The sequence below is a fragment of the Dermacentor andersoni genome, chromosome 5 (assembly GCF_023375885.2).
Source record: "Dermacentor andersoni chromosome 5, qqDerAnde1_hic_scaffold, whole genome shotgun sequence".
In the NCBI taxonomy this organism is placed as follows: Eukaryota; Metazoa; Arthropoda; class Arachnida; order Ixodida; family Ixodidae; genus Dermacentor; species Dermacentor andersoni.
In genome coordinates, this window is record NC_092818.1 from 67,569,716 (window position 1) to 67,584,335 (window position 14,620).

Sequence of the window (14,620 nt, forward strand, 5' to 3'; positions counted from 1 at the left end):
TGGCTTTGGTGGGGCATGCTGCACCGTAAACGCGATTGATTTTCTTCGATTGTGCGTGGTTCGTCGTACACGGAAGCGCAACGATGCCTGGCTGTTGTTGCGCACCAAACTGCAAGTCCAATTATGACGGAGGACAAAGTGTCCGAGTGCACAAGTTCCCATCTGACCGAGCCACTCGGGAAGCATGGACGAGAGCAGTTCCTCGGAAGGACTTCTCGCCAACGAAGTACACAGTGGTAAGTATTTCTTCTCTCTATTGTTATTCTGGGTTTCCAGACGAATAGGTTTCGTCAGCATAGTGCGCAATGCATTCGTGCACGCGTGCACAATAGATGGGTCTCTGCACCTGTCGACGCGCTTGTAAATTCAACATTTTCGTCGAGCTTCATACCTGTAACGGCTTGTTTTTTTTTTATTTCAGCTCTGTGAAAAGCATTTCTTGCCATCGGATTACTTGAAGACGACATCTTACACGGACGTCAAGACAGGAAAAGTGGTCGAAGTTGCCATGAAAAGCATCCGTCTGCAGAAAACTGCAGTTCCGAGCTTGTTTCCCAATTGCCCTGCCTATTTATCGCGTGCGCAAGTGTGCGTTCGAGAAGCGCCGGCTGCCAAAAGAGCGCGCTTGGAAGCCACATATTTGCAAAAAGCAATAATGCTTTCTCAGCAAACCCAAGCAGAAGAGGACGCCAAAAATCTGGTTGGTAGCTTTGCGGACTTGCTCAAGGCCTTGCCAAGCTTTCAGTGTTCGGACTTCTGGACAGTTTTGAACAAGGGCTCCAAGGTTTTCTTTTTGGACTTGTCACTTCAATCTGCTCCTGCACTCCATACTTCGGTGATCGTGTCCACAGACCTGCGCGTCGAAGTATTTTTTGGTGAAACGGGTGTGAGGAAGTGTGGTGATGTTTTAGTTCCTGAAAAGCTGTGCGACTTGAGAGATTTGAAAAGTGTGTTACACATGATCGAACAGACACGTAAGGATATCAGCACTGATCGTTCTGAAAAGGCCCGTCATCTACTGACATTGGTTTCGACATTGCTAGAGGAAGTAAGTGGAAAACATTTCGCATGCGAGTTGCAAGAATGGCATTTGGAAGTGCTTAAATTCTTGAAGAGTCAAGTTGATCTTGTTTTGAATGATGCTGGCCGATATCCCCCCGATTTATTGGTTTTTGCTAGCCTTTTGTTCACAATTTCACCTCATGCATATAGATTCCTGAGAAGTTCGATGAAGCTTAAGATGCCGCATCCTGATACGATCAGAAGACTGTGTTTATCGTACGATGTACGCCCTGAAACGGAGCAGCAAGGATGTAGCTTTCTTTCCTATGCAAAGCGTATTGTAAGCACATATAAAGAGCATGAAAAGACTGTAACGTTAATGATTGATGAGATTCACCTTCAATTATTTTTTGATTACAAGGCTCGGTTGGTTACTGGTGCTGCGGTAAATTCATCGACTGCAGCAAAAACTGCCCACGTATTTATGATACAGAGCCTGCTTTCTTCAAACAAGGATGTTGTACACATCCTTCCTGTGGCACAAATTGATGCTAAGGCGCTGCACGACTTCCTTCGGAAGATTGTTCGTGATCTAGAGGCATCTGGTTTTAGAATAATCGCAGTGATCTCGGACAATAACTCCATAAACAGAAAAGCCATGCCCTCCTTCGCTAAGCCGGCAAGTGTCAGCATTGTTTACCAGCATCCTGCTGACCCATCACGACCCCTGTTTTTTGTGGTGGACCCAGTTCACATACTAAAGTGTATAAGAAATAACTGGCTGAATCAAAGAAACATTGGCAAATGCATGTACTTTCCTGAACCGAAGAGTGATGAGGCTGAACCAAAGATACTTACAGCATTTTTCAAGGTATTATGCCAGCTGCATGAAGCTGAAAAGCATGAGCTCTTGAAGCTAGCACCAACGCTCACTTTGAAGGCACTGAACCCCTCAAACATGGAACGGCAGAACGTTAAACTGGCCTTAAAGATTTTTAACTCATCTACTGTTTCTGCTCTGAGTGTTGCAACGTTCCAGCATGCAAAGGAAACCTCTCAATATGTCGACACCATTTTGACTTGGTGGAACATTGTTAACGTCAAGACGCCAAGAAAAGGACAGCGGTTGCGAGATCAATTGCAAGGTCCAATAGTTTCATCGTCATGTCCTCAACTAGAATTCTTAGAGAGAATAGTTCAATGGCTTGATCACTGGAGAAGCCTCGAACATGACAATGGCCGCTTGACACGTGAAACGCACATAGCTTTCAGCCACACTACCCATGCCTTGCACGAACTTGCCATATACTGTCTCAAAGAGCTTCATTTCGAGTATGTTCTTTTGGGCAAATTTCAAACTGATTGCTTGGAGGATCGCTTTGGAAAGTACCGGCAATTGTCTGGTGCCAATTACCACGTGTCTATAAGGCAGATATATGAATCCGAAAACAAATTGCGTTTGCAGAAGGTTCTGGACCTGCCAGATTTGGACATTCTACCACCGAGCGCGAACACGTTGGAAACAAGTGTACATTCAGGAAACGGCCAGTTTCAAGTCACTGTGACCGACTCCGACATTGACAAAAAAACGTCAAGGCTACCGGCACTAACCTGTGTTGCCGGCTATTGTGCCCATGCAGCTCTAAAAAAGCTGACATGCGCATCTTGCAGTGAAAGCCTTGTGATGCAAGACGTCGATCTAGATGACCCTAAGAATGCATTAATCACGAAGGTGACAAGGGGTGGCCTGAAGTTTCCACGAGCAGTTGTAGTTAATGCTGTACTCTTTACTGAAATTATATTGGACAAGCTCAGGACACCAGAATATGCCGTACGATTTTTCAGCCTTCCTAGGCAGAAAGATACTCTTGTCGGCCTTGTGTTCGCTACCCTTCATGACTTTGAGGATGTCGACGTGTGTGATTTCGGTCATCGTGCACAGGAGGTAATGGGGCATGTTGTATGTGCTGCAGCGAATACACTGCTGAACAACTTGTGCCGCACAGAAAACGACAAATTACGCAACGCCAAGAACGACTGAAAATTGCAGACCTTGAAGGCCTGAGATGTTTCTCATTTATTTTTTATTCATGAAGCTCTGTTTTGTTGAACATCTACGTATGTTTGTGTTGACAGAACCCTTGTAAAAAGAAACCTGTGGCGTAGCTAGGACTTCTTTGCCTACATTATCAAAATTTAAACCCTGCATTTTGGCCAATTCAAAGGTTATTTGAGTGCATTGTGCTACCTGTTTATGATTCGAACTCTCCATGCTACCGCAATCCATTAATTGCATGTTTTCCTTTAGGACTTAGAGCAGGCCTCTCGTTTTTTACTTACTTTTCACCATTATCTCAGTATTTTATGAAGACCAATAAGGCCTGCAAACAAGGCGGGTGGAAATAAAATAACCACAAGAAATGGTACAACAAAGACGGAAGCTTATTCTATTTGAGAATCAGTTGTGCGTGACCCTATAATAATAAAATTTTAACAATAAAATGAACCTCGATATTCGTGTGTCCAGCGAGGACTGTTTTACGCAATGCAAGAGTGAGAATGATAATTGTATATGGAAGATTTAAAATGTTTGTTTCTGAATGCAGTTCTTATCATTTGTGAATAAAGTATATTCTGTGTCTTCGATATGCAGTTTTCCTCTTTCTTTCTTTCCGTCTAAAGTTAAAGTGACTAAGCAGCATGCAGTTTGCTTGTCTTAGTCCCGACCAAACATCCCAAGCACAATAAGGCCGGTCGTTTTGCGATAGACGCAAAAAAAAAAAATGTCGCCAGTCAAGTAATCTAAGGAAGGTATGAAATAATGTTGCTTTCTATGGTGGTGTTGACTGCAGTGAACTAGCGGCTCCCCCTTATTTTTTTGCGTCAGCTATACGTGTCTTGCTTTGGAAACGAAGCATCTGAATTTATAGGTTGCTGTCACTTTAAGGGGAGCACTAATTTTCTCATGCCATAGTATCCGCGACGCGCAAGGAGACACACTGCAAGCGCAACGAACCGAGGCGCGGAGACGCCTACGGCGTCGACTGTCCGGCCCATCCGACTAGCGTGACGTCACACCGGCGTGCGGAGGCCTTACATTTTTTTCTAGGTGGCTTTGCCTCAATGCGCTCGTTTGCCCGTGAGAAATTCATTAGGGTGGTCTGTGCCGCTTGTTCGGTGCATGCATCCCTGGTGTTCACGGTTGTCCTACACGTAATCGTTGTGGTTTGATCTGCTTATAGAACTCCTATATATGTAAAAAAATAATTACCAGTGATAGATTAGAGTCATTTAGGCTGCAGCCCTGCCATTTACAAGTCCTGGGTTACGCGGATGCTGCTGCAATCGTATGCACTGACAGCAACATTGTGGCAGCGGCACTGCAGATTACACAAAGTTTCCGTGACCAAATTGGTAGCCTTTTGAACAGGGAAAAGAGTTTGGGTTTATGGCATCATGGTGCACGGCATGAGCCGCCAAAGGTCCTTGAGAGCATGCAGTGGAGCACAGTTTTAGACCCAGAGAACGGATGAAATGCGAAGGAAAACTTTAGGCTGGACGGTGCAGGAGTTATCAGTATTTTCGGGCGCCACCATATGTAACGTTTCTTTGATAGCTAAAATATGGTGTGTCCTCCAAGTGCTAGACCACACAAGAACCAAAATCCAGCGATTTCATAGCGTTCTTGCAGCATTTGTCTCGAATGCCAAGTACGAGCAAGCATCGTAGCCTAACCTTTCTGTAAGGTCAGGTAAGAGGATTTTGGATTCAGTCGCTTCTTCTTAAAACAGGTAACCAGCAGGTTTTCGTTCTTAAGAGGTCAGCAAGATCCTTTTATCCGTTCATACATTCAAGTAATGCTCATGGGAGCCGTACGATGATTTGTAGTCTCCACCTTAGAAGACGGTCTGGTAAAGTATATCCCGTTACCTATGCCTTATTGTATCCTCCTATAAGTTTCTAATCAGCAGGTTTTTTATTCAGTACGTAAACAATGCGCCCAGGAAGCGCTTCTGAAGGTATCTGGCAGACACAGTCTTTCCAGTATCTGTTTATAGATTGATTTATCAGACAAAATTAGGAGACGATGTTCTGAAATGTGTCTAAAGCGTGTTAGTGTCTGCAAGGGTCAAAAAGATTTTTGTTTCCTTTTTTTTTAATTTCACACGAAAACTCTGCCACTCAGAATGTGGCTCGAACGACGAGATATGGTAATGCCGTGGGGAAGAAACTGTCTTTTATGCAAGAAATCAGAGACAGTAGAACATGTTTTCATTGGCTGTTGTGGCGCTGTCTTTTAGTGCAATGTCCTTCAAGGGACACCGCAGGAGGACCTTCCAAGAGGGCCGCGTGGCACACGATTTCTACCTGTTCAAGCCAAATAGCATCCATGATCTCGGCGAAAACTCGATACTTCTGAACACGTCGAGGACATTGCCTATAGTAGTGTCAGGTTGCAGTGACTGTGAAGAACTACGCAGTGACAAAACTGTGAGTTACACATTTGACGCTTTATTGGTCCTACTTGTGCCCAGCAAAACGCGCAGCACTCGAGCACAACGATAGCAACGAATGCAGTCGGCGACACCGTAGAAGAACAGACAGACGTGGCTGAATGATGCTACTGTGCCGACGACCTTTCTGGTCGTGGTTCACGCCTCTCTCGGCAGGTGGCACGGATCACTGGAGGGAGGGAAGGGGGGGAGTCAACCACAGCAGCGGGCGCGGTGCGCAGTGTTCTCTAGCCAGGATACGCTTTGAGCGCCACGCAACGGCTGTCGCAACGGAATTACTTCTTGAATATGGTACCAGACGCCTGTACTCTGGACATCGTCAAATTCCCCATGATGTCGAGTTCGCCTCCTGCAGCCTAGCCGTGGCTGCGCAAGGCGCGGCCGAGTGGATACGCAGCCCGCGCGACTTGCCTGGAGCTCATCTGGGGTGTGTGCTTAGCTTGGGCGAGCTGAGATGGCTGGTGGCTTCGTGTGCCTGTCCTCCCACGCGCCTGTAGCGTTTTGGCATGCCCTCTGCTGGTAAGAAGTCACGGGAGCTTCGACTCTACGTCCAAGATGTAACTAGTGCTCTGACGTCGTGCAATTCCAAGTTCCGCAGACTCATTGTAATGAGCGGTAGCACAGAGAGTTTGCTTCCCGTTCCCGGCGCTTTTCATTACTCCAGTGCTGTGGCAGTGAGTGGTCGCAGTTATGTAGTAAGATCTTTATATATTTGCTGTTGCTCGCATGACACGATGTTCTCGTTAGTTTAATCAGTAAGCGAACATTTACTACGATTCTTGCGACCAACAAAGCTATGAGCATTCGTGCGGTTGATTAACAATTGTTATAGCGACCATTTTTTTACGCACTCCCCCCCCCCCCCCCCCCCACCAGTGGTGTCTGTCAACGTCATGTTGACGCAGGCATGTACTATTCCATTTTTACAAAGAAAGCTCATGACAGTAGCAGATCCATTTAGAAGTTTTAGATCCACACTTCTATGCAACAAATTAGATGTAATTATTTGCCTGAAATCAATTACATTTTTTTGGCAGTTCTGTAATTGATCGATTACTTATTTTACTGAGGAACGCTTACTGTAATTCAACCACATTTTTTCAGTACCAATTACATATAACCAGTTAGTTTATTGACGAACACGAAGTTAGTTTATTGACGAACACTGTGTGCTCTTTTCCTTAATGTTTCGTATCTGCTTTCGCGTAGTGTGCTATTCACCATCATGAGTCAACAAAGCGCAGCGCACGTCCTGTGGTCATTATCATCATCATCAGTTGACTCCTTGCTTATCATCATCTTCTCGCATGACCTAGAGCAGCTGATAGGAGAATTAATTCCCACCATAGATGTTTCTGGTTGTTTCCCGAAGTCATGCTCCATTTCGGTGATCTGACTGACAACCGATGCGCGCATAATAACGAATGATCGCGTCGGCGTGCGCGCGTTTGCAGCGAAAAAGACGAGGAAAACATGCAATCTCGCATGAGAGCAGAATGCAGAATATTTGTCATTTCATTTCTAGCACAGAAAAAAAAATACTGCTGCACGAATTGGACATTCACCCCTCTTTATTTTGCTCTTTGGTGTTCTCACGCAATTCCCAGTCTCATCTCGGTCATCACTCAAGCGATCATTGCTTTTCTTCATTTTCTTTCCCGCTTCTCTTTCGTTTTGAAATCATTTCCTTCTTATCTTGTAGTAGACGGACTGCTAAGAACACGTTGTCCCTCTTATTCTTGAATATTTAAGAAATATTCGTGTAACTTGAAATAATCTTGACAATATTAATGATATTTAGCTTTAGCATTCTCATTATTTATTGGCGCTCGTCCCCCTTCACGTGTCGTTTCCTCGTTCTGCGACCCGCTTCTTGCCGATTCCCTCCTTGTGATTGTGATCCATTGTTTAGAATCATCATCGTCATCATCAGCAACAGCACCTTGCGGGCTCGCAAACCCGTGGCGACACCGCGAACCCCCCGTTTCAGCGAGCCCTGCGTACAGTGTCTCATCGGCGCGGTAGTCGTCGCTGTCCTCCGCGTCCAGCCGCCATCTCTCGCGCCCGACTCCCATGCACGGATCCAACAAAGCCAATGATGAGTCCAGCATGGCCTCGGCGAGGGCCGAGACGGCCAGCACCACGGCCGGCAGCACGAAGAAACACAGGAAGCACAAGTCGCGCGACTGGAAGCGCCAGCGCCCACCGCCCGGCGAGGAGGGAGGAAAGTGAGTGAGACTCGAAGCCCTCGGCGCGAACCGCTCGTTCGGCGCGCCGCTAGCCGAGAAGGCTTCGCAGTTATTCTCTACAGCCTTCCGGCACACGAGCTTCTTGGACGGAGGTTCCCGGTTGCGTTGCCGTCAAAATGAATTTCAATTTATTACCTACGCATTGATGTTATTCCATATAAAGGGTATACACGATGAAGTCCCGTAGCACACGAGTTCAGGGGCACCTCTTACGGGGGAATGCATTTGATTATGTGAAAAATATCATGCCAAAGGCAACATTAGAAACGCAAGCTTTAAGAACACGAAAAGAAAATTGAAAAACACAACAGCGTATACATTTGTAATCTAGAACAATTTTAATAAAATGAATACAACAATCAAAACCCGGCCCTCAGTCCCCAGCAGCTGCGAAGCAACTGACCACGGCGGCGGTCAGACCTGTGACGCAGCAGAGGGTGCTAAGAATCCCTGGCTCCGGACAAGCCGCCATTGGAATCTGAACCTGGCAACGTTTAACGTTAGAACGTTGTCTAGTGAGGCGAATCTAGCAGTGTTATTGGAGGAATTAGAGGGTAGTAAATGAGATATAATAGGGCTCAGTGAGGTTAGGAGGACAAAAGAAGCTTATACAGTGCTAAAAAGCGGGCACGTCCTGTGCTACCGGGGCTTAGCGGAGAGACGAGAACTAGAAGTCGGATTCCTGATTAATAAGGATATAGCTGGTAACATCCAGGAATTCTATAGCATTAACGAGAGAGTGGCAGGTCTTGTTGTGAAACTTGAAAAGAGGTACAAATTGAAGGTCGTACTGGTCTACGCCCCTACATCCAGTCATGATGACCAGGAAGTCGAAAGCTTCTATGAGGACGTAAAATCAGCGATGGGTAAAGTCAAAACAAAATACACTGTACTGATGGGTGACTTCAATGCCAAGGTAGGCAAGAAGCAAGCTGGAGACAAGTCAGTGGGGGCATAAGGCATAGGCTCTAGGAATAGCAGGGGAGAATTATTAGTAGACTTTGCAGAACAGAATAATATGCGAATAATGAATACCTTCTTCCGTAAGCGGGATAGCCGAAAGTGGACGTGGAGGAGCCCGAATGGTGAGACTAGAAATGAAATCGACTTTATACTCTGCGCGAACCCTGGCATCATACAAGATGTAGACGTGCTCGGCAAGGTGCGCTGCAGTGACCATAGGATGGTAAGAACTCGAATTAGCCTTGACTTGAGGAGGAAACGGAAGAAACTGGTACATAAGAAACCAATCAATGAGTTAGCGGTAAGAGGGAAACTAGAGGAATTCCGGATCAAGCTACAGCACAGGTATTCGGCTTTAACCCAGGAAGAGGACCATAGTGTTGAAGCAATGAACGACAATCTTATGGGCATCATTAAGGAGTGCGCAATAGAAGTCGGTGGTAACGCCGTTAAACAGGAAACCAGTAAGCTATCGCAGGAGACGAAAGATCTGATCAAGAAATCCCAATGTATGAAAGCCTCTAACCCTACAGCTAGAATAGAACTGGCAGAACTGTCTAAGCTAATCAACAAGCGTGAGACAGTTGACATAAGGAAGTATAATATGAATAGAATTGAACATGCTCTCAGGAACGGAGGAAGCCTAAAATCAGTGAAGAAGAAGCTTGGAATAGGCAAGAATCACATGTATGCGTTAAGAGACAACGCCGGCAATATCATTACTAATATGTATGAGATAGTTCAAGTGGCTAAGGAGTTCTATAGAGATTTATACAGTACCAGTGGCACCTACGAAGATACTGTGAGAGAGAATAGTCTAGAGGAATTTGAAATCCCACAAGTAACGCCCGAAGAAGTAAAGAACACCTTGGGAACTATGCAAAAGGGGAAGGCAGCTGGGGAGGATCAGGTAACAGCAGATTTGTTGAAGGATAGTGGGCAGATTGTCCTAGAGAAACTGGCCACCCTGTATACGCAATGCCTCATGACCTCGAGCGTACCGGAATCTTGGAAGAACGCTAACATAATCCTAATCCGTAAGAAAGGGGACGCCAAAGACTTGGAAAATTATAGACCGATCAGCTTACTGTCAGTTGCCTACAAACTATTTACTAAGGTAATCGCAAATAGAATCAGGAACACCTTAGACTTCTGTCAAGCAATGGACCAGGCAGGATTCCGTAAAGCCTACTCAACAATAGACCATATTCACACTATGAATCAGGTGATAGAGAAATGTGCGGAATATAACCAACCCTTATATATAGCTTTCATTGATTACGAAAAAGCGTTTGATTCAGTCGAAACCTCAGCAGTCATGGAGGTATTACGGAATCAGGGGGTAGACGAGTCATATGTAAAATTACTGAAAGATATCTATAGTGGCTCCACGGCCACTGTAGTCCTCCATAAAGAAAGCAACAAAATCCCAATAAAGAAAGGCGTCAGGCAGGGAGATACGATCTCTCCAATGCTATTCACAGCGTGTTTACAGGAGGTATTCAGAGACCTGGATTGGGAAGAATTGGGGATAAGAGTTAATGGAGAATACCTTAGTAACTTGATTCGCTGATGATATTGCCTTGCTACTTTAGTAACTCAGGGGAACAAATTAAATGCATGCTCACTGACCTGGAGAGGCAAAGCAGAAGGGTGAGTCTAAAAATTAATCTGCAGAAAGCTAAAGTAATGTTTAACAGTCTCGGAAGAGAGCAGCAGTTTACGATAGGTAGTGAGGCACTGGAGGTGGTAACGGAATACATCTACCTAGAGCAGATAGTGACCGCGGATCCGGATCATGAGACTGAAATAATCAGAAGAATAAGAATGGGCTGGGGTGCGTTTGGCAGGCATTCTCTGATCATGAACAGCAGGTTGCCATTATCCCTCAAGAGAAAAGTGCATAACAGCTGTGTCTTACCAGTACTCACGTACGCAGTAGAAACCTGGAGGCTTACGAAAAAAGTTCTACTTCAATTGAGGACGACGCAACGGGCTATGGAAAGAAGAATGATGGGTGTAACGTTAAAGGATAAGAAAAGAGCAGATTGGGTGAGGGAACAAACGCGAGTAAATGACATCATAGTTGAAATCAAGAAAAAGAAATGGGCAGGACATGTAATGAGGAGGGAAGATAACCGATGGTTATTAAAGGTTAGGGACTGGATTCCAAGGGCAGGGAAGCGAAACAGGGGGCGACAAAAAGTGATGGATGAGATTAAGAGAAAGGATGAGATTAAGAAGTTTGCAGGGACAACATGGCCACAATTAGTACATGACAGGGGTAGTTGGAGAAGTATGGGAGAGGCCTTTGCCGTGCAGTGGGCGTAACCAGGCTGATGATGATGATGATGACGACGACGATGATGATGATGAACAAATATAGCTTAAGAATAAATAATCGAAGCGATAGAATTAGAACGTTTTACAAAAGTTAACATGCGTACAATAAAAAAAAAGAAGCAAGTTCTTTTCAAAATACCGTTATAGATGAAAGCTGCTTCTGGCAAGGCGGAAACGGAGACGAGAGACAAGGACGAGCATGTCCGTGTCTCCTTTAAGCTGAAGCCTTTTCAGATATGTACCAATGCGCGCAATTCGCCACATATTTCTGGCATTCCAGAAAGAAAGCTGCCAATGATGCAGTTTGTTTAGCGTATACTTAGTCCGCGCTTTCGGCAAAAGAAAATTATTATTAAAGGCGGATATAGTAAGGCCATAGTTATAAATCAGTTATTGGAATATCAGCGGTTGAGTTATGTAGAAGGATGGCGAGATTCAATTTAAGAAGGGAGCTTATTTCTAATGCACTATGTTCTCCAATCAGTTGAAAAGCACTGGTTCGGAAAGACCTAAATATCTGGATGGGTTGGTTTCGCATATGTTGAATCGGTGATAGATGAGGACAAGTATTACCTCAAGATGATATGCAGTATGTTTCATGTCTCTGAATGAAAACAAAATAAATGGTAATTAGGGTTGACGAACGAAGGTAATTGCGTGTCCTAATTATTATTATAATGTCATATGCCGCTTCTTGCTTTAGACGTTATATATACTCGCTGTATTTTAGTTTAGCATCGTGAATTACTCCGGCGAAAGTAGAATGAGTAACCGCCGAAATACAATTACTGTTAAGGTTTATTGTTGCATTTCATAGTGGAATGTTATGGCTTGAAATAAATACCATAAATTTTGGTTTCTCCCTGTGACCTTGCGAGCCAATTTGTGGCCAGTGGCATACAACTGCATGGTTGTTGTAGCGTGTCGTGCGCCACATCTTGAATTACATTTTTTTTTCCAAGGCAGACGGGGCAGTGACCTATGGCACAGGGTCCTAGCTAGTTTAGGTTAGCGTGGAAAGCCATTTATATGGCTCAGTGTCAGTTCTGCAACAATATTTCGGCAGCATAGTTCGCTTTTTGCTTCAGCCAATAGGGCGCTACTGCTGGCTACGTTTAGTCAGTGTTCCTTTGCCAGCTGCTCGGACATCAGGTGCAATCTAGCTTTGAACGATCTAGCTCAAGGACTAGAATTATGCTATCTGCAACAGGTGATGTTTAAAGATTACATAAAACGTAAAAATGATCATCCTGTTTAACGTATATATATATATATATATATATATATATATATATATATATATATATATATATATATATATATATACAGAAAGAAATCTTATCAAGTTATCAAGAATTCATGGCTAGCAGCTCGAAGGAAGATACGTCTCCAAAGGTATATGCAGCGTTATAACATCGAATATATTACTATGACTAGAAGCGCTCGAAAACATTATGCAGGTGTTCTCGCGGTGTTCTGAAAGGCCATCAACCATTAACCGACTGAGACACCGAATATGGTAGAGCGACCGCCCCGGTAAGGCGTTGATCCCGGGTTTGAATACCGTATCAGGAGTAGTCTTTCTTCAACTGCGAAGTTTCCTTTCTGAGAAACCCGCACGGGCTTCCTTTGTAGCTTCGTGCTACAGTCGGGTGGATGACAATTTCACCCTTTCATTGTTAACATAAATATTTAGAGAATTTTCGGCCGAGTTAGGAATGATGCGCACGCCAATTTCGAGGTGAGTGGGCTAATAAGGGGCAAATAAGGAGCAAACGTAATAATGTCTCCATGTCCTATCTTTTTTATTTATGTTGCCGAAGACAATGCAGTCATGGCTTTCGCGAGTAGGGCTCAATAAAATTACCTGCACTTCTCTTTTTTTCTGGAACGGGCCTTTAGAGAGTTCGTGTATTGCTTACCTACGGAGACGCTGGTATTTCTTGAGGTGACCGTGCAGGAGACGTTACTGAAGAACGATGCGCACTATTCCCATAAGACTGCGTGTAAAATGTGCAGCGAGAGCAAGTACAGCTCCCTCTTGCACGCGACGCACCTCGCGTAAATGCGCTTGCTGATAAGTCGCCGTCATAGGTCACAGTCCTAGAAGTTACGTTGTAGAAGCGGAGACATTACAGGCCTTGCTAAAGTCCTTCTGTTTGCTTCGGCTTAGCGCCATTTGGCGTGCACTCGATGAATGACGGTGGTTTTCTCCAAATGCAGTGATCATCCTTGTCCTTTTAGCGCTTTTCTTTTTGTTTTCCGCGATTACACATATGACACTCAGGAGTTTCCCAACAGAATGACACCCGGACCAGTCACCTGATGTCTACCTACCTGATACGCCTACCTACCTGATACAATATCTACCTGATACGCTACCTGATATCTAGTAAGCCCATTAGGGACACGTGAGTCTACAGCCAACAGCCTTTCATAACCAGTGCGTGCCAGTACACGTAAAATGCAAGCCACTATCGGGACTAAAACACTGCAACAGTGCATGCTACATCTCCCTCTTCACCTCCCAGGAGTCCCGACTGGGCCGAGTCCGACACGGAGAGCAGCGGCCGCTCCCGGAAGCGGTCGAAGAAGAAACGCGACTCTCGCGACGACGACAGCTCGAGGGAAAAGCCGAAGACTCCGAAAGAGGTCCCTGCTTCAGCCGCCGCTTGTCCGAAGCCGCAGGATGGCGCCTCCGCGACGCTGCCCTCTTCTCGCACCGACCAGATCCCAGTGGTACCGGCTCCGCAACAGGCTCCTGCATTCGATGTAAGAAGGCCATTAGTTGCTCTCAAAACCTGTGCATGAAATGCTCTGCGAGGGCTACGCAGCGTGGCTGTGTTGTGAATAGCGTGACACCACATTTTAGATAAAAAATTTAGAGGAGTGGATACCACAAAGGAAGGAAAATAAGAACTGAGCGGAACCTTTGGATGGAACCGTCGAAGCCTAGTAAAATAAAACATATATCTGCCGGGGCCGCGCGAAGAAGTAACCACCGTCGCCACGGTCTATATAGGCCGGCCAGCCATGGTGTCGCGGGATCTCTCGGGGTGCCCGATAACGCGGCCGCTCAGGACGAGTGCGCTAGCGTGTTCTATTCTCTCGCTAAATGCACATGACCTTCAGCGGTCTGGAGTCGATAGCCGTGCCGCTACAGCGCCCCCCCCCCCCCCTCCAAGTGCGAATCGCGATTGAGAGAGTCTGCAAGCTCGTATATATGAGTGGCAATTCGTAGCGGCCGTTAAGAGGTCCAGGTATAGTACATTTTGCGGCCAAAGGCACAAATAACCCTCTGGTGGTCGTGACTGAGAGTGCCTGGACACAGGGCGCATTTTCTTCTGTGTTGGGGACGTAGTCCTGTGTTGTCAACGTCAGGGCGCCCAGTATGGTGCAACTCGGCAAGCAGAGTTGAGGCGTATGCCGATTCTTGGCGCGTGCCGAGAGTTCAAGACGCTGAGAGAATCAACACAGAAGGCGGCGGCGTTGAACGGCGTGTAACGGTGGCAGTGGCGGAGAACTGCGAGTGGTGCTGGGCCTTATAAC

General features: G+C 45.6%; 1 protein-coding gene across 1 annotated transcript in view; it reads left to right on the forward strand.

The window, feature by feature from the left end:
- Positions 1-7,589: 7,589 nt before the first annotated feature.
- The window catches only part of LOC126532397 (uncharacterized), a 42,801-nt gene continuing 35,770 nt past the window's right edge, over positions 7,590-14,620 (forward strand). Inside the window, exons 1-2 of the mRNA XM_050180106.3 lie at positions 7,590-7,744; positions 13,603-13,843. Coding sequence (XP_050036063.3) covers positions 7,590-7,744; positions 13,603-13,843 — 396 coding nt within the window. The remainder of the gene's footprint in view (positions 7,745-13,602; positions 13,844-14,620) is intronic.